At 33.1% G+C, this 20,489-nt stretch overlaps 1 protein-coding gene across 3 annotated transcripts in view; it reads right to left on the bottom strand.

Annotated features, from left to right (window-relative positions):
- Positions 1-281: 281 nt before the first annotated feature.
- The window catches only part of LOC149797909 (protein diaphanous homolog 2-like), a 150,650-nt gene continuing 130,442 nt past the window's right edge, over positions 282-20,489 (bottom strand). The window contains exons 24-25 of one of the 3 annotated variants that reach the window (XR_016421915.1): positions 14,209-18,674; positions 282-14,150 (exon numbers count right to left, since the gene is read on the bottom strand). Coding sequence is in view for 2 of the 3 variants with exons in the window: in XM_089962954.1 (XP_089819080.1) it covers positions 18,454-18,674 (221 nt within the window). In the remaining variant the exon portion in view is untranslated. Of the gene's footprint in view, positions 18,675-20,489 lie in introns of all 3 variants that reach the window. The other 2 variants (XM_089962954.1, XM_089962955.1) reach the window with 2 other exon arrangements.

Here is a 20,489-nt window from a genome sequence, read left to right as displayed (position 1 = left end):
CACTAATACAGTGTATATGCAATAAAGCAGGAACAAGGATTCCTGTTTTCTTGTCTTGGTAAATGTTACTATACAGGTGTAGACAGACGAGCAACATAAGAGAGTCCTTAAGGTTGTGCATGCAAAGAGGGATGTCAAACATCAAAACAAATATATCCTACAAAACCTGTTTCTTAAAGCAGGTATGAATTACACATTCCTGTTACATATTCCTTATACATGTACCTAGTGCTGAATTAACAGAGTAAACCGGCAGCTTCAATGACAAAGTAAAACAAACAGAAATAAAATAGTTTATTTTACAACTTTTTATATCCTTGATAAAATAAATGTTTGAGTGACTAGTCACTAAGGTAGCTGGAAGCTGACATATAAGAGAATATAGAGCATAACTCAAAATACACTTACAATATTGGCAAGACCCTACTGAGCATACTGAAAAGTGACTGTCTGAGAATTACTCAATGTACAATAATGCAACTCAACAGATAGAAATTTATGAAAGCATAAGCAAAAATTAAACAAAAACAATAAATAACTGAATTTAAAATAAGCCTTACTGTACAAAACAAGCTACAAAAGAAATATAAAAAATATATTCCGTGACAAAGCATGAAAAAATACATCTTTATATCGTTAGTTGAACTGGTGTATTTACATATTTTATGCACACAAACTGACTAAAGATGCATAAAGACAAAATAACACCAATGAAAACAGTATTTTCAGGCATTTAGCACCAAGTTACCAGAGTAATGATCTTGCATAAACACCACTCATGTTCTATGATGGTGCCAATGATCAAGATAAATTTAGTCAATATGGACTATGTATTCGGTCAAGTTCTGTTTGAAATGAACACGTGTGAAAAGATAGTACTAACAGAGCCATATAACTGAACACAGTGAATTTGTCTTATTCACCAAGTCCTTTGACACATTCTAAAAGGCATCCTCAGCAGGCTGATGGTTAAGACTCAGGACTGGAATAATAATTATTTGCTTTCAAATTTTCACACAATACCCCATCGAATAAACAAAAGATTTAATCGTAAACCAGAGAGTAAAACACCCAATTTATTAAATTCTTATCTATGATTCTGTACCATATTTGAAGAGAAAAAAAAACCCACAAAAAGCATGCTATAGACGTGTGCATACATGGGTGGATTGGGGTTGGGGACAGATCTGGTGTATGCCCCTTCCTAACATTGAGTGTTAAACAGGTAAAACATTTCCTAGAGTAAGTTTTCTTTATAGCTAGATGGTTAAAATAATATCCTGGAAATGTTTAATATTCAGCAGCTTCTGGGAACTTTGCCCCCCTGGGCCCCTACCAGGGTTTCCATCCCACAAACCTCTTGCATATTTGTTTATTCTCCCACCTCCATCTTCAAAAGATATTTCTAAATCTTCCTGCTTGTATACTGCAGACACTTTTAAAGAAATATATATATAAACACAGCAAAGATACTAAAAAATCAGAAGTTTTAAAGTTAATTTACAAGCATTATTGATTCACTTCAGATTTACAGAGCAAATGGGTTGAAAATTGTTAACTGATTTGAGTTACATGCTCACCCCTAATTTCATTAACAATACAGTATTAGAGAAAGAAATAGGATGTGCTAATCCTTCTCATTATTGAAACAAAATGGCCAAAGTGTGCTTTCATGAAAGGCTACATTTATTTTTAAAAATGTCCCAATAAAATCAAGTTGGGAAATTTGACATTTCCTATATGTAGCTTCTGCCTGAAGCGTATCTAGACAAAGTTTGATAACATAATAACAGTCAACAAGTCAGAGAGGATCCATGCAATTGTAAAAAGAAAAAAATATAATTCAGTAATAATACCTTTCTTTAAATAAAACCTACAAGAAATATAGTTGAACTAAAAATATACAGATAGATGAATGGAAGGATGGTAAAGATTAGCGATGGACTAAGAAAAGAAAGAATAATTATAAACAATATAATGAAAGAAAAAAATGAATGAAACAGAAAGTAAGAATATAGAGATAAGGTATGATCCAGGGTGAAAAATTCAGAATAATTTATTGCGGAACATAGATGTAGTACTCAACAGTTAAAAATACATGTAATGCCCTATATAGGTATAAATTAGTTTTGAACAAACTTAGTCTTTCATAGTTCTGGAATATACAATTTGTTAAATTCAGCAAAGATGATACTGGGCTAAATATATTTCACAATTTAGGTCATTATGTGGACAATGCACATTTCTTCTAGGCAGCAATGGTTAGTGGCATGGCAACCTGAGGTTACATTTTTCAGCATCTAGAAAACTAGACTATCTGATATCACAAAATTTTAACAAGAATTAATCAGAAAACAGCAAAGGTTTTGCAAAAAGCAAAACATTGTCCTCAAAGGGATGAAATATTAAACTTCACCACTTATGGTATCTGAAGCAGAGAACTTCTCTGAATGCAAGCAGTGTTCTTGTTCAGCACATGACCCCACTAACGCAATTAAATGAAAATTACAAGAAAGTTTAACACCTTTTTAAAATGTCAATGGATTTACATAAAAGTCATCAATTATGTTATAAATATACATTAAAAAAAAGTCATGAAAAAAGAAAAATTTGGATCAATATCTGTGTAATGAAATTTCAAAGATATTAAGATATGATAGAATCAGTACATGCTGCCTAGCCCATTTCTAAAATTTTCATTTTTCATCTCACAACAAGTAAGTAATGTGTATTTACCTGTGATAGTGCTAATGATGTGGAATGAACACTTTATGCTACTGATGTGTAGTCAATACTATATTACTGATGTAGAATCAACAAGTTTATGTTACTGATGTGGAATCAACAATTTTATGTTACTGATGTGGAATCAACAAGTTTATGTTACTGATGTGGAATCAACAATTTTATGCTACTGATGTGGAATCAACACTTTTATGCTACTGATGTGGAATCAACACTTATATTGCTGATGTGGAATCAACACTTTTATGGTACTGATGTGCAGTCAACACTTTATATTACTGATATGGTATCAACACTTTATGTTGCTGATGTGGAATCAACAATTTTATGCTACTGATGTAGAATCAACACTTTTTGTTGCTGATGTGGAATCATCACTTTAAGTTACTGATGTGGAATCAACACTTTATGTTGCTGATGTGGAATCAACAATTTTATGCTACTGATGTGGAATCAACACTTTATGTTGCTGATGTGGAATCAACAATTTTATGTTACTGATGAGGAATCAACAATTTTATGTTACTGATGAGGAATCAACAATTTTATGTTACTGATGTGGAATCAACACTTTATGTTACTGATGTGGAATCATCACTTTATGTTACTGATGTGGAATCAACACTTTATGTTGCTGATGTGGAATCAACAATTTTATGCTACTGATGTGGAATCAACAATTTTGTTACTGATGTGGAATCAACACTTTATGTTGCTGATGAGGAATCATCACTTTATGTTACTGATGTGGAATCAACACTTTATGCTGCTGAAGTGGAATTAACTCTTTATGTTAGTGATGTGGAATCAACAATTTTATGTTACTGATGTGGAATCAGCAATTTTATGTTACTGATGTGGAATCAACACTTTATGCTGCTGAAGTGGAATCAACTCTTTATGTTGGTGATGTGGAATCAATATTTTTATGTTACTGATGTGGAATCAATACTTTATGTTGCTGATGTGGAATCAACAATTTTATGTTACTGATGTGGAATCAACAATTTTATGTTACTGATGTGGAATCAACACTTTTATGCTACTGATGTGGAATCAGCAATGTAAAATTGTTGATTCCTCATCAGTAACATAAAATTGTGTATTGGAATATTACATTGTTACCTGAATGAACAATTTGATAGTTTTGTTGTTTATTCTACTGATTACTCCTAATGAACCACAGAACCAAATATACTGGTGCATTATGCTGTACCAAATATACTGGTGCATTATGCTGTGGCAGATATAAATCTGTGTAGTTTGAGAACCAAATATACTGATGCATTATGCTGTGGCAGATATAAATCTGTGTAGTTTGAGAACCAAATATACTGATGCATTATGCTGTGGCAGATATAAATCTGTGTAGTTTGAGAACCAAATATGCTGATGCATTATGCTGTGGCAGATATAAATCTGTGTAGTTCGAGAACCAAATATACTGGTGCATTAAGCTGTGGCAGATGTACTGGTGCATTATGCTGTGGCAGATATAAATCTGTGTAGTTTGATAACTAAATATACTGATGCATTATGATGTGGCAGATATAAATCTGTGTAGTTTGAGAACCAAATATACTGGTGCATTATGTTGTGGCAGATATAAATCTGTGTAGTTTGCAGCTGGACCTAAATTATCATTGAGTATATACAGTATTTCTCTCATTAATCAAACTTGTTAGCAGCATAGGTATGCTGACATCTTGATTTAAAATGGAGTACTGTGTTACTGAGGCAATCAGTAGAACAAACAAGAAAAAAGGAATATGTGATGGCAGATCAGGGTCTATAATGTTACTACAGGATCCAACTTATAAGTGAGTGCATGTGGTACCAAGCGATTGATAAAATTATTTTCTTTCCATATCCTGTCCTTGACAATTAAATTTAATCAGGGCTGTTCCATTTCAACACAAATGACACTCTGGGATGGCAGTTTAAAAAAAGTATATGATCAGGTGCTCTGATTACTGATAGTTCATATGAAAACAACACTTATTATATGCTCATTTTTTCCCCCGTTAACTTTACATTGTCAGAATCATGCAATATTACCTGATATTTAACCTGCGCGACAATACACATACAGCATTCACATGCATAAAGGAACTACTTTCTATTGTACACAAACAATGGACGCAGACACCAGCACTTCTGATTTTTTTACAAATCATGTATACTTGTGTAAGAGGCTCTTTACATTGTGGTTGTTTAACTTTGTTTCTGAATGAACTAAAACAGATGTTTCACGGACTGCCACATACCAGCTGCTTTGGTACATTCCGTGTTGATACAATGTTTCGGATAGCTACAGTAAACAACAGATACAAGAACAGGTCCTTACAAATAACATACAAGTGACAAGTCATATACTCTCTTCTTTAGCTGGTGATAAGAATGGCAAAATAAAATGTACTTACAGTTTTACATCCTGAATTTCCTCAAAATGTATTTTCTTAATTCTGCAAATCCAAATTACATGAGCCATGTCATAGGTTCTCAATCTGGATTACACATTTTGAAATTGTACTGTAATTTTGATGATAAGTGCAATTACATCCTCCTTACTGCACTCAAAATGAAATAAGCATTAAAATTCCATAGTGTCTTTTTGATAATTGTAATTGAAAGATTTCATATTTTTCCCACATTATGATTTCAAACATTCAATGATAGAAACAGAAACACATTTGCAGATGTCAACACGCTTCTCCCTAGCTTCTTCAATCTCATGTATTTCATGTGGAATTATCACATACAAATCCAGTCCATAATCATGAAATTTTCTAGAATTGAGAAAAATATAAAAATCTATTCATTTCAGATCAAATGGAAAAGTTGTTTCAATGCACATTCATTCACAATATCACTCCAAATTTAAATTTTAACTAGACATGCCATTTTCTTTCGAAAGTTATGTCGGGCGCGTGACTAAGTTCAAATTTATCTGGGCAGAGTTATGTGCGCAGTAATAATGTTGATTTGTGAAATGATGAATATGTGCTTGTGTATTTAGCTTGGAATGTGGCATACATTCATTTACGTTGTTTCTTGTAGTGTATTTTGTTTATATAATTAAGCCTTAGGTAGAATAAAAAAATGAGCATATAATAAAAAGGTTACTGCATTTGTATGGGAAAATATGAACTCTTTTTGTTGGAAGGATATACTGCACTCCCAAGGTCGTGCAGTATTCCATCCAAAAAACTTGTTCATATTTTCCCATACAAAATGCAGTAACCTATAAATATTGCATCTCTATGTGACTACAACCAAAGTCCCTTCATTGGGTTCCAAGTAAGTTTTACTGGAACAGCCCCTATGTAATTTTTAAGCATAAAACTCTTAACTAGAGGTAAACAAATCCCTTCTCTATCTACCCACTTTGTAAAATCAGAATTATAACAATGGCTTTTCTAAGTTTTTTATTCTTTATGCTTATTTCAATTACAAGAATGTATTTGTTTTAAAAAGACTTGAGGTTTTTTTTACTGCTTTTTAAAAACCTGAATTCAAGCTTTGTGTACTACAAAATTAATTTTAATACTAGATCCTGTGTGCATCTGGTCAAAATACAAATAAATAACCAAACAAGACAACAAGTAGATTTGACCAAAAGAAAAGGAAAATATTTATGACATAAATGCTCTTTAAAATATAGAATTTGTGCATTAATTTGTGATGTATGATATGCTATCTTGACACAATAATGTCACGCTGAAAGTTTTTAAATTTTTACATGTTTTATATATATAACTGATTGTTACAAAATATACAGCAAATATAGAGTTTACTTTTTGCACAGCAAAATGTCAGGAAGAACACAAATATACACAAGTAATGTTTAAATAGACTGTATGCAAGAGATATCATACCAAACAGTGTTTAAGTATACTGTATGCAAGATATATTAAGCAGTGTTTACACCATATCCTAGATATACCATACCGAGTGTTTAAATATACTGTATGCAAGAGATATCATACCATATAGTGTTTAAATATACTGTACACAAAATATAACATTCCAAATAGTTTAGATGTAGTGTATGCAAGAGACATCATACCAAGTAGTGTTTAAATATACTGTATGCAATATATATCATACCAAATTGTATTTAAGTAGACTGTATGCAAGAGATACCATATCAAATAGTATTTCAATTTACTGTATGCATGAGATATTATATCAAATAGTATTTCAATTTACTGTATGCATGAGATATATCAAATAGTATTTCAATTTACTGTATGCATGAGATATATCAAATATTATTTCAATATACTGTTTGCAATATATATCATACCAAATTGTATTTAAATAGACTGTATGCAAGAGATATCATATCATATAGTATTTCAATTTACTGTATGCATCAGATATATCAGCTACATGCATAAGATAACTTACATGCGTGATATGACTAATGTGGTAACAATACAATAAACACTGATAAACAAAAAGTGACAGAAGTAGGCAAAATATGATAGTTAATGTTGTTAACCTGACAAAATTACACAGGTTGGAATGTTATAATTATTTAACATATTTATTTTGATTCATTCAACTTCTACTAATATAATAATTAGATTTTTAAACCATTTATATGGATTTTTCTAAATGGAACAAAGATCAAGTATCTGACAATAAAAATGTAAAGCATTTAGCATAATGCTCAATATACCGCAGATGAATATTTTATGATTGGTAAATTTTACTTCCATCACAGGTCACAAAATATTTAAAAACTTTTCATCAGTTTTTTTGTTTGTAAATTAACATGTATTCTCAAAGAACTCTATTCACTAAATAAACATCTCAGTTCAGTAATTTAACTCTATGCAATACTTTTACACAATAAACAAGATTTCCCTCAGAATAACAGACAAAAGAATGTGTAAGGTTTTGCCCAAAATATCGTATTTTCTAAACCCTTTACTTGAAGCACCTGTTATCTAGAATGATTCTGTGCAATAAGCCTCCCTGTAAAATGTATAGCAGTGTAGTACATGTTAAGTTCAAAATAAATGTTTATCATTTTAGATTTAGGAGTAAAATGTGATCTCTATGGCTGAATAGTTATTTTCAGCAAAGAATTTTTTATATACTTAAAAATCTTGAGAGAACTTATTCACTGTCAAGCTGGTGAAGCTGTAGCACCAACCGTTGATAACCTTTCTCAACCTCTAAATCTACCAGTTCATTGTCAAAGTCTGTAAAACACAATCATCAGAATTTGGTAAATTATAAAAAAATCAGTGTTGCCTACATTGATATTGCAGCCTATTTCTGGCTTAATGAAGCCTTCACAGTCATAATTATAATCATCGAATCTCAAGTTCTTAATGAAATCTGCAGTGTCCATTATAGATATTGGTGAATCTGACTCAGTTACTTATAGCAGATTAGCTCTATATCTTAAAAATCACCCCCATGATGTGATGTAATTAGCACTTATCTCAATGCCTATAGTTTCTAATAGGGAGTTTTCCCCAAAAGTGGTTCTATGAAAACCAGCTCGAAATGGTCAATGTTAACTGCAGGCCTTAAAACATGCTTCTATGCGAAATGAACCAAGGTGTTGAAAGGCGCTTCCACTAGAATGTAGTATAGGTGTGAAAAGCACTTGTATGAGGTAGAGGGCTAATAAAAACACTTTTATTATTTATGTAAAAGGAGCATGAAAATGTGTCATTAGAAATATTATAATTTCAACTAACATTATATTATAAATGCCTTGTTTTATAAGAAAATATAGTTCTGTGCACAATAAAGTAAGCAAAATTCTATTTGGATGGTGTACAAAAATTACAGGTACAAAAAAATTACAGGTACACAAATTACAGGTACCCAACATTACAGGTACACAAATTTACAGGTATCCAAAATTACAGGTACACAATTACAGGTACACAAGTTACAGGTACCCAAAATACAGGTAAACAAAATTACAGTCAACATGAGCAGCATGTTGAGTCTCATACTTTAAAATGAAAATGGAAAATAATGTACAAAATATACTGAGTAATTTCTTATACTAGAGTTACAAGAATTTTATGCTCAAAGAACACTTTGTAATTTATAGTGTAGGTGTTTATCGTGTATGCTGCCATTGTTATCATCATCAAAAACAAATTTTCTATCTTTAAATATTGTCTATTTGTCAACAGGATTCTCCTGACAAGGAAAGAAGGAACTGCTGAAAATGTTCACAAAAGTGAATGAAGAGCAAAATTATATTTGGATGACCTCTATATTATTTGTCTATTTAAACGAATCTACCAAATTTCAAACCAAGCATTCATTCTATTATTGCACTAGCCATCAACAAAAGGCCAAAGTGGGACCAATATCACTTACCTAGCTAACACTGCAACAAATCATACTTGTATACAACCTATTTTTATTTCCTCAAAAACCCTATGTAAATACACATAGTTATATTCAGGCCTTGTCGACATTTGATGATCAATTGAGTCTGATCAAAAACTCTATTCTGGACAGGAGACCCTTGACTGGACTGATGCTCTACTGACAAAATTCAAGGAATCAACAATCTACATCTTTCTTCTGTCCTTTTATATTTTTATATTTTACTGAAATCATTTTCAGATATTTGTGAGAGAAACTCCAACATATAAAATTTGAAAACATAAATATTTTTTTACATGTCCAAGTTTTTATATTCCCAAGATACCTTTAAGTTAACTTTGAACCGGATACAGATAGAAGTCTCAGGCAATGTCAGGATATATCAACTTTGGTTTAATCCACAATGTACTCTTTTGGGGGAATAAAAGCAAAATTATTTAAGCAGCATCTTCAAGGTATACATCCGATATATCATCAATAAAAAGGCTTCATAAAAGTTCATGTTTGTCAATATCATTTTCATTGACTTGACTCTATAGCTTGAGTCAAGAAAGACCTTGGACTTTAAAATCAATGTCCAAATACTACTATAAAGCTGTTTATTGGAATGCAACTAATATAAGGTCTGGTCAAAAGTTATTTACATATATACAAATCACTGCGTTTATAATTTCAATGAACTACACAAATGTGGATAATAACCGTTCACTTCATTGCATGCTCATTAAAGTCTGGTTTTCAAAACGCCTTTACAAATGTGAAGCTATGTTGGTATTATGATGTGCACTATTTTCATTCAGAACCAATGAATTAAACAAGAACCAATTATGACAAGTGTTTTAGTGAAAACCACATCATGTAATTAGTGTAGTGTCAAGAGTTTCATGATGGTCAATAGGTGCCATGTTGGAGGTCAGATGAGCACCATTTTGATTCAGAAGAAGCATAAAATGATCTTATGGACAGATATCAAGGCTTCCATTTTTGTAAGTTAGATCAGCATTATCTTAAGATGTCTTCTTGTAAAATCCCCATGTCAATCTATTCTAGTGAAAACAAGATTTTCAAGATGTCTGATTAGCACCATTTTCATTCTGGACCAGCTAGACATTGTAAGAAGTCTTTACCCCATGTCAATGTGACCATCTTTTCAGAAGTAGTAATAATAAGAGTCATCAAGCGGGCCACTATTGAGGCCATACTGGATTTCAAATTAACACCATCTTCAGTCAGAACTAAGTACACTTCCTAATAAGTCTTCTGCTGGAAACCCCATGTTGCATGACCATCCACACACAATGATGATAAAATGGTTACGGTCATGGTGGCCAAATAGGCTGTCTGATCAGCACCATTTTCACTTAGGACCAACTAGATACCAGTATGACTTTTCTGTTCAAGATTTTCAGGATGTCCACTGTGGCAGCCATAGTGGATGTCTGACTGACATCTTCATTTAGGACCAACTAGACATCAGTTTCATTTAGGACAAAGTAGACATCAATTTCATTAGGACCAACTAGACATCAATTTCATTTAGGACCAAGTATACACCTTAAGAACTCTTTTGATGTAAAGCCCATGTCAAAATGACTTTCCCTTTAAGAGGAGTAGCTAAAACAAGATTTTTAAGTTGGCTGCATACTGGACATCAGATCAGCACCATTTTAATCTAAGATCAAATAAACATTATTAGAAGTCATTTAGTGGAAACTCTATGTTGATATGAGACTTCATTCAGGAGAAGTAGTGATAACAAGAATTTCAAACTGGCAGCAATATTCAAGCCTAGATCAGCACCATTTTCATTTAGGTCTAACCAGACATCACAAGAATTCTTTTCGTAAATATCCCATGTAAATATGATTTTCCATTCATATGGAGTAGCGATAAAAATATTTTCTAAATGGCTGCTGTGGTGGCCATATTGGACATCAGATTGGCGCCATTTTCATTTAGAACCAAGTAGGCATTGTAAGTCTTTTAATGAAAACCTAATGTTAATACAACCATCCATTCATGAGGATTAGTGACAAGATCTTCAAGATGGCCATTGTGTGGTGGCCATATTGGATGTCATATTGGCACCATATTCATTTAAAACTAACTTGACATCATAAGAAGTCTTTTGGTGAAAACCCCACATCAATATAACTTGTTGTTCAGAAGGAGTGTGATAATAAGATTTCAAGATGGCTGCCATGATGGCCATAATAGACTTCAGATCTGCACAATTTGTTAAGGACCAAATAGATATTATAATACGTCTTTTAGTATAAACCCCATGCTAATGTGAGCATCCATGTAAGAGGATTAGTGAACCAGACCATGAAATGAAATGTGTATGTACAGTTTGATGGCAATCCTTCAAGTTGTTCAGGAGCAGTAGCAATAAACTTGTGCTAATGAAAAGACAGTCATCGGGCGACGGACAACAAACCATCCTGTAAGCTCTTCCGGTCTATGACCAGTACAGCTAAAAATCCATTCAGAAATAAAGCCCCATCAATGGTAATGTTTTTTTTATGGGCATATGACACACAAAACTATATACGCAAGTTACAGCATAGTCATACCAGTTATCAAAACTGGCTGTACTGTCAGTTGAGCTAAAAACAAGAAGAATTTGACTATTTACAACTTAATCTTTCTAAATAAGCTTAATGGATGCAAAACAAATATATGCAGATTAAAATTTTTCCTAGATTTTGCAATTAATAAACATTAGATTACATAGTTAGGACTATGTACACAAACTTGGAGCATCAAAACAGGTGCCCCAATTGGTATTCCCCCTATAAAGGCAAACCAGCTCAAAGTCACTTCTTTAAAATCAAGAGAGAGAAAAATCTGTACTAATGATTCTGCCCTAAATATCTTTTGTGGAAAGTATATATTTATCTGAGTGTTAAAAATGAATATTATTCGCAATATTGATATTAATGTTAGCAAATTTTATTAATACTAAATAGTCTAAAAATATTTATAATTTTTATTCTATCTCCTTATAGTTATCAGTGTTGTATATATTCACTTAGAGGTCCATCTGCAAACAAGATATACCCTGATTTGCCTGTGCATTAAGCACCAACCAATATGGGTCTGTGCAATTTGCATTTGCAAGTGGGTATGTATGGTAATATAGCAGTCATCACTGTACCCACCAAATGCTTACCTAATTATGCATCTGTAAACCAAAACAAATTATATCCAGATTTTGTTTCTTGAAAAAGGATTCCAATTTTGCATGTTCCTATTTACAAAGAATGACATATAAGGAGTTAATAAATCATACAATGTAGTCTGAAAGAAACAATTCCATGTGACATAAATTGCCTATAATGTAACTGAACCCAACTTTGTAAATGAAAAATATTAGTTTATAAAGGCTGGACAATGACATCGAGCAAGAAAACAAAGAACACGTAACGGAATGAAGGTTATTTGTGAGATTTATTTCAACATCTTTAGTTATAAATGAACATTGATGTCTCTTAAATACTAGCAATCTTGATTATCTAGAGAAATATTCTGCGATATATTTTAATATTTTGCAATCTTTTCAATGTATGATCCCATCACTGTAACTGCTATACAAGCACTAATGGTTCAAATGCCTTACTTGAATGTAAAGTAATGCATTCTAACTTACACACCAATGATTTCATATGATATCTTTTTGGTTAAGACACTTATAAACTCCCCAGACAATGTAGGTTCCATGTTTAATGAACGTTGCAAATCAAAAATATTAACAAAGTAAATAAACTATAACATATTTTTAACAAATAAAATGCATTTGTTATTATAATTTTAAAAATCAATAAAATTCAGTAAATACAATTTTGTCAATTCTCATTTAGTTTTTACATTCCTACACTACCACTCCCACAAGACCACCATAAGGTGTGTGCTATACTAGTTAATAAACAGAAAAATAAACCAAAAAAATGGGTAATTTCTTGAACCGGATAGCCAAGTTACTACTAATCATACATTTCGTTTATCACTTGGCATTTGTCATGTTATAAAATGATATATTACACTGTGATCGAACATCTAGCTCATTATAAAGCAATCTCACTGAATAAAGTCTACAACTCATGTACATTAAACATGGAATTTATAAACCCCACTGACCAATACACTACATGCTGTAATACTAACTAATGCAATACACTAATTGCTGCAACACAACCCAATACAATACACTAATTGCTGCAACACTACCCAATACAATACACTACATGCTGCAAGCAGCTTATTGAATAAATATTAATTCATTTTATAAATTTCACATATAATAAATTTTAATGGCGGATCCATTTATTTATGTTGTAACATGTATGATGGCTGTGTATGACACATTTAGCTTAGTACGGTCATGGATTACAATAAGACTAATATCAATATAACAATCAGCGAGTATAAAAATATATTGCTTTGCTAAATGACAAAACACACACCTTTAACAATTGTACAACAATATTATTGTTTTAAGATTATGACCAGCATTACAACTTAAACATAATGACCCAGCAGAACTGAATTTTCAACACTGATAATTCTTTTACCTTCCATACAGAGTAATGTTAGAATCGGGGAAAAATAAAACTACCACATTTACCAGCTGACGATGTACAGAGCCTGCAGATTTCATTATAATAATTGGGAAATCTTGTGGCAATCAAAAAGAAATGTTCTACAGTAGTTCTTGAAGTCTCATTAGTGATGATCACGAGGAGTGTAAATTGTTGTTGCTGTTGTTGTAGGGTTTAATGCCATTTTTCAGCACACGACAGGCTATACATGGCGGCCAGTATTAATGGTGGAGGAAGAACCCGGGAAATCCCCGGAAAGAACCACCGACCCTCGAGAAGCTACTGGCAAGCTTTCTCACATACCCAGATTAGCCGAATCCGAGACTTGAACCCACACAGACAGAGGTGAGATGGCAGTGATCCGTAATGGAGAGCGTTTTAGACCACTCGGCCACTCGGGACCCCCCGAGGAGTGTAAGTGAAATCTACCTTAATTACAGTCTGTAAGTGAAATCTACCTTAATTACAGTCTGTAAGTGAAATCTACCTTAATTACAGTCTGTAAGTGAAATCTATAATTACAGTCTGAAGTGAAGTCTACCTTAATTACAGTCTGTAAGTGAAGTCAACCTTAATTAGTCTGTAAGTGAAGTCTACCTTAATTACAGTCTGTAAGTGAAATCTACCTTAATTACAGTCTATAAGTGAAATCTACCTTAATTACAGTCTGCATCACGAATTGAAGAGGGTACACAAGTTACTCATTAAAACTAGACATATGTGGTGCCCAAGAAGAACCACCAACCCAAACAAGCTAGGGCTTGAAAATAATGTATAATGGGTTTTTTTCTTCTTCTTATTGCTGATCTTTATGCATCTGGTCTTGTCATAAAAAATATTTAAAAAATAGTTAAGTCCATAACAGTCTATAACTACACAACTTAAATTCCCTATTCTTAGTGAAGTCCATAACATTCTATAACCACACAACTTAATTTCCCTATTCTTAGTGAAGTCCATTACAATCTATAACCACACAACTTAATTTCCCTATTCTTAGTGAAGTCCATAACAATCTATAACCACACAACTTAATTTCCCTATTCTAAGTGAAGTCCATTACAATCTATAACCACACAACTCAATTTCCCTATTCTTAGTGAAGTCCATTACAATCTATAACCACACAACTTAATTTCCCAATTCATGAAGAATTTATAGAAGGGCTGTTTCCTTCAAACATATATGGTGTCCAGAGAAGGCAATTTTTTAAAAACATATGCCAGTGTACTCTGATCACCCAGAGAGTTCATATGAAAATGATACAAAAAGTTCTAAACTGCATCTACGGACAACATTAAAAGTGACTTCCCTGCACCCCAAGTAGTTTTACTGGAACAGCCCTAACTAACGTCATTGATATTTTGTAATATTTACTGCAGGAAACGTATTGTTATATAGCATGTGCATTGTGTGACATTTTTCAAGGGTGGGCTGATAGATGAAAAATGTCTGTATTAAGATGGGGTGGTACATGCCAATACTCATATCGGCTGATACATGGAACATGCCTATACTAAGATGGGTTAATACATGAAACATGCCTATACTGAGATGGGCTAATACATAGAACATGCCTATACTGAGATGGGCTAATACATAGAACATGCCTATACTGAGATAGGCTGATAGATGAAACAAGCCTATACTCAGATGAGCTGATACAAGGAGCATGCCTGTACTCATATGGGCTGATTCATGGAATATGCCTGTACACAGATGGGCTGATACATGGAACATGCCTGTACACAGATGGACTGATACATGGAACATATCTGTACTCAGATGGGCTGACATGCGGAAAATGCCTGTACTCAGATGGGCTGATACATGGAACATGTCTATACTCAGATGGGCTGACACGTGGAACATGCCTGTACTCAGATGGGCTGATACATGGAACATGTCTATACTGAGATGGGCTGACACATGGAACATGCCTGAACTCAGATGGTCTAATATATGGAACATGCCTGTACTAAGATGGGCTGATACATGAAATATGCCTATACTCCAATGGGCTGATACGTGGAACGTGCATATACTCAGATCTACATGGAAAAATTATGACATCTGAAAAGATTAGGCCTGGAATTCATTCAACTGTTTAGCACTGAATTTAGTCCCAGACTCAGAAGTGACTTGTTAGTAGTCAAATTTCCACTCAGGCTTATAACTTCAAAATCTGCTGAAATATTTCATTATAGAATTAGAGGTAGGACCCAAATTGTCAAGCACTTATCCAAATTAGCCATCGAGATAATAAAAGTTTAAAATGTACATGTTAATTTCTTCATTCAAGTTTGCTGACATAAAAAATAACTACTTTTCTCACTGTCCAGATGATCAATTTCCTGAATATCTTCTCCCAAAAATTAATATCACTGTTGTGTACAGAGGTGGCAAGCATGTTTAAAGCTATTTGAAAGTGGGTTAGGTATATTAACTTGCATTATATCCTTTCTTGCAAATAAAAGACAAATTGTTGTTTTGGTGTTTTCTTTTGCTTATTAAAGAATAATGGTTGCAGTTGTGGTGTTTTTCTTTACATTCACACAGAAATGCTGCCTTTGAGATAAGTGTGCAATGAAGTCATGATGTGTGTGCAGCACATTTCTAAATGTGATGTCTTTTTTGGCATGCAAGTCAAGAAATGTTGACAGTAAACAGAATTAATGGAGAGAAGTCCTGCAAATATAATGGTCTTTATATGGACAGGATGCATAGTTTGATTCCTAATGTAGCATGTATTCACAGTAAAATTAAAATATTTTGGTCTGCATACTAGTTCACCACTAGATTAAGTGACAGAGGGACAACAAAATAGTGATCCTTTGGAGAAATAAAAATCCTACCCATCCCAGCCAAACAAAGATAAACAAGATGAGAGAACCAGAGAATCTTGGGGTATAAATGGGGTAATCAAAGTAGTTACAAGGTCTTAGCATCATCTATTCAATCACCTGGCTATCTGAATATGAGTAAAACATTCTTGTTTACAGTGGAACTTTGTTGTTGTTGTAGGGCTTAACGCCATTTTTCAGCACAAGATAGGCTTTACATGCCAGCCAGAATAAATGGTGGAGGAAGAACCTGGGAAAACCATGGAAAGAAACACCAACCCACAAGAAGCTACTGGCAAGCTTTCTCACATACCCACATTGGCCCAACCCATTACTCGAATATATGCAGACAGAGTTGAGATCGTAATAATCTGTAATGGTGAGCACTTTAGACCACTCGGGGCCCCGATTAAAACTTTAATTTATTTTGTCTGTCAGCTAAAACAAATCACTAATGTCTGGAAATTTCGTGTACTTTTGAAAAATTATTACAAATTTTAAAAAATGGTGTCTAGAAATATTGGCAGATCTGTGTCCATGCAGTTTGGTGGATTCTTTATTGCAGATCAGGGTCTGTTATTTGCAGTTGGACTTCAATTATAACATAGCATATACTGTATTTGGATTAATGACAATAGTCTATCCAGACCTCATTATAACATAGCATATACTGTATTTGGATTAATGACAATAGTCTATCCAGACCTCATTATAACATAGCATATACTGTATTTGGATTAATGACAATAGTCTATCCAGACCTCAATATACCATAGCATATACTGTATTTGGATTAATGACAATAGTCTATCCAGACCTCATTATAACATAGCATATATTGTATTTGGTTTAATGACAATAGTCTATCCAGACCTCAATATACCACAGCATATACTGTATCTGGATTAATGACAATATTCTATCCAGACCTCATTATAACATAGCATATACTGTATTTGGATTAATGACAATAGTCTATCCAGACCTCATTATAACATAGCATATACTGTATTTGGATTAATGACAAGTCTATCCAGACCTCATTATAACATAGCATATACTGTATTTGGATTAATGACAATAGTCTATCCAGACCTCATTATAACATAGCATATACTGTATTTGGATTAATGACAATAGTCTATCCAGACCTCAATATACCACAGCATATACTGTATTTGGATTAATGACAATAGTCTATCTAGACCTCATTACAACATAGCATATACTGTATTTGGATTAATGACAATAGTCTTTCCAGACCTCATTACAACATAGCATATACTGTATTTGGATTAATGACAATAGTCTATCAAGACTTCAATTTCTGAATTCGAGGTCAAATCATCCATGTTAAAATGTACTAGAGAACTAAGACAAACCCAAAATCTGTTGGTTCATTATGTGATCATCCTTGGCTTCATGACTTGCTTACATGCCCATAAAATATCTCACAGAAATATAGCAAAACAATACCTGCAGTATTACAGTTGTCCAATACCTAGAATATCAAATATAAAGACAATATTTTAATTACCTGTAATTAGCCCTTCCTATCACTGTATCATGTAAGTGTAATAGTTGGATACTGTGACATCTTCTTTTTCAAAGGATATCGGATATCAATTTTAGTGATTTGGCAAAAAATGACACTTGTGCTGGTGCATAAATTTATGAATTGCCAACTGGTGAAGGGGTACTAGGGTTGTGGACTGCATGAGTCCTCTTATTTTCATTAGGTTATTAAAACATTGTGGTTTATGGGAAACACAAAATCCACACAAATAGGTATCCTGCAAAAATATTTACAACAGAATTAATGAGATAAAAATGTACACATGGGAAAACAAAAATATGTTCTGTAGGATCAAATGATTAAATGACTGATATCACAACGCCTTTAATCTGGCAAGAAGTTTTTCCGCTTCGGATTCATCATCAACACTCGACTGTTTACTAGTAGTTCTTTTCATCTCTGATCTTTGGTTGGATGGCTCAGATGGTGACTCCACAAGTGTATCACTGAAGCTTATCTCCCTTGAAATTGAGTTCTCTAGCTGGAGGACGTTTTGCCGAGATCTGGATCTCGAAAGTTGAGCACGTCTTTCAGCTGAAAAAAAAACAAAACACCCAAGTTATAATACTTAAATAGTGTGTATGGTAATAAGTAAACAAGAAACTGTTTATAATTAAAATACATATCTCTCTCAGAACACTGTTTCACTTACTGGGACATTTTGCTGGAAACAAATGAACAAATCCTCAAATAATTTTTCTATTTTCAAGATGTCATTTTTGAATACTTTTTTTTTCCATTTTAAAGAACTTTAAAAGTTTAATATTCAACAAAGTGTCAAGTCGACAATATGTCTTTTCACAAAATGTCACGGAATGGTCTCAGCGCTAGTTCATCTGTTTGTAACTTTAAGTACCATAAAGCTCAGACAAGCTTATAATACATTTGTTTTCTCTCTACATATCTGCTGAAACATTGTTATACCCAGCCATATAGCTGAAATAGTTATACCTGGCAATATAGCTGAAATAGTTGTACCTGGCAATATAGCTGAAATAGTTATACCTGAGGGGATTTTAAAACCAGAACTCCAAAGGGTGAGGGTTTCATCATCTGAGGGATTCTTTGAATAAGGATACCAAAAGAAACACATATAATTTTTATTCTTGCATTAAAAAAAATTTAAAAAAGGAAACATTTTAAGATGCAAAGTGTCTTCCCTAGTGATGGCTCCATTCTAGTACGTTTGTTTAAATTATTTTCTGTGGCAGCACATGCTCCAGTCAGCTGATATAGAGTGATCATGCACACAAGCATCTCAAAAAAGAATCAACTTTCAAGATCTTTTCTGACATAACCACTTTTGCAAGTCTTTCAGCAAAATATGCCATTCCTGAGGAAAAAAGCAACTACCAGATATTTTGTTGGTAAATATGAGACACTGCATTAACCATATTTTGATTGACAGGCATATGAGCGAACACAACACACCAGTTACTGTGGAACAGACAAACTAGAAATCGCCTCTGAGTATTATTTATATCATTTTGAGGTGGGGGAAAAAACCTATTAGAACAAGTGAACAAGTCAAAATTCACTAATAGAAAAACTTCTTTTCTGTGTGATTGAAGAACGTTAATTTCATGTATTTGTCAAACACTTGGTAGTTGCTTTATTCCTCATAACTGACATATTATGCTGAACATTAGCAAAAGCTATTATTTCTTAAAATTCAAAGTTACCTCCCTTGCAAGATACCTGTGTACATCAACTTTTTAGATCAGTTGATTGAGAGTGCACACCACTCATGAAAAGGATTATGTAAAGCCAGTTGATTGGGAGTGCACACCACTCCTGAAAAGGATTATGTGTAAAGCCAGTTGATTGGGCGTGCACACCACTCCTGAAAAGAATTACGTAAAGCCAGTTGATTGGGAGTGCACACCACTCCTGAAAAGGATTATGTGTAAAGTATTAAAGCCTTCACTAGGACAAGTTTAAATTGTATCTGAAAACTTCAAAGATTTTGTTTCTTTGAAATCTAAGAATAGCAATCTTACAATTTTATTATGGTAACAACATTTGCCAATCCCTTGGGTGTATTGAAACCATCACCCTTTGGTCTCTAGCTTCAAGGATTATCCTCCTGGGATTTGATGAATGCTGATACAAGAAAAAAAAACATGATCCATTTAGCGTAACTTTAAAACATTTATGAAAGGATTTCTGTCAGCTGTCATATGGCTGAAAATATGTATCCTTTAATTTAATAACTACTACAGGTCAAATGTTTGGCCAGACCTTAAATTTAACAAGTGTAGTGGAACAAATATTATATTACTTTACAAAATTAACCACCTGCTTTCTCCTAATCTGTTCTAAATATTGTTTCTTGTAAACAACTGTAAT

Source organism: Sinohyriopsis cumingii, chromosome 6 (genome assembly GCF_028554795.1).
Source record: "Sinohyriopsis cumingii isolate HCF-2022 chromosome 6, ASM2855479v2, whole genome shotgun sequence".
Taxonomy (NCBI): Eukaryota; Metazoa; Mollusca; class Bivalvia; order Unionida; family Unionidae; genus Sinohyriopsis; species Sinohyriopsis cumingii.
The sequence above is the reverse complement of the archived record's forward strand: the minus strand, read 5'-3'. Positions and strand labels throughout refer to the sequence as shown.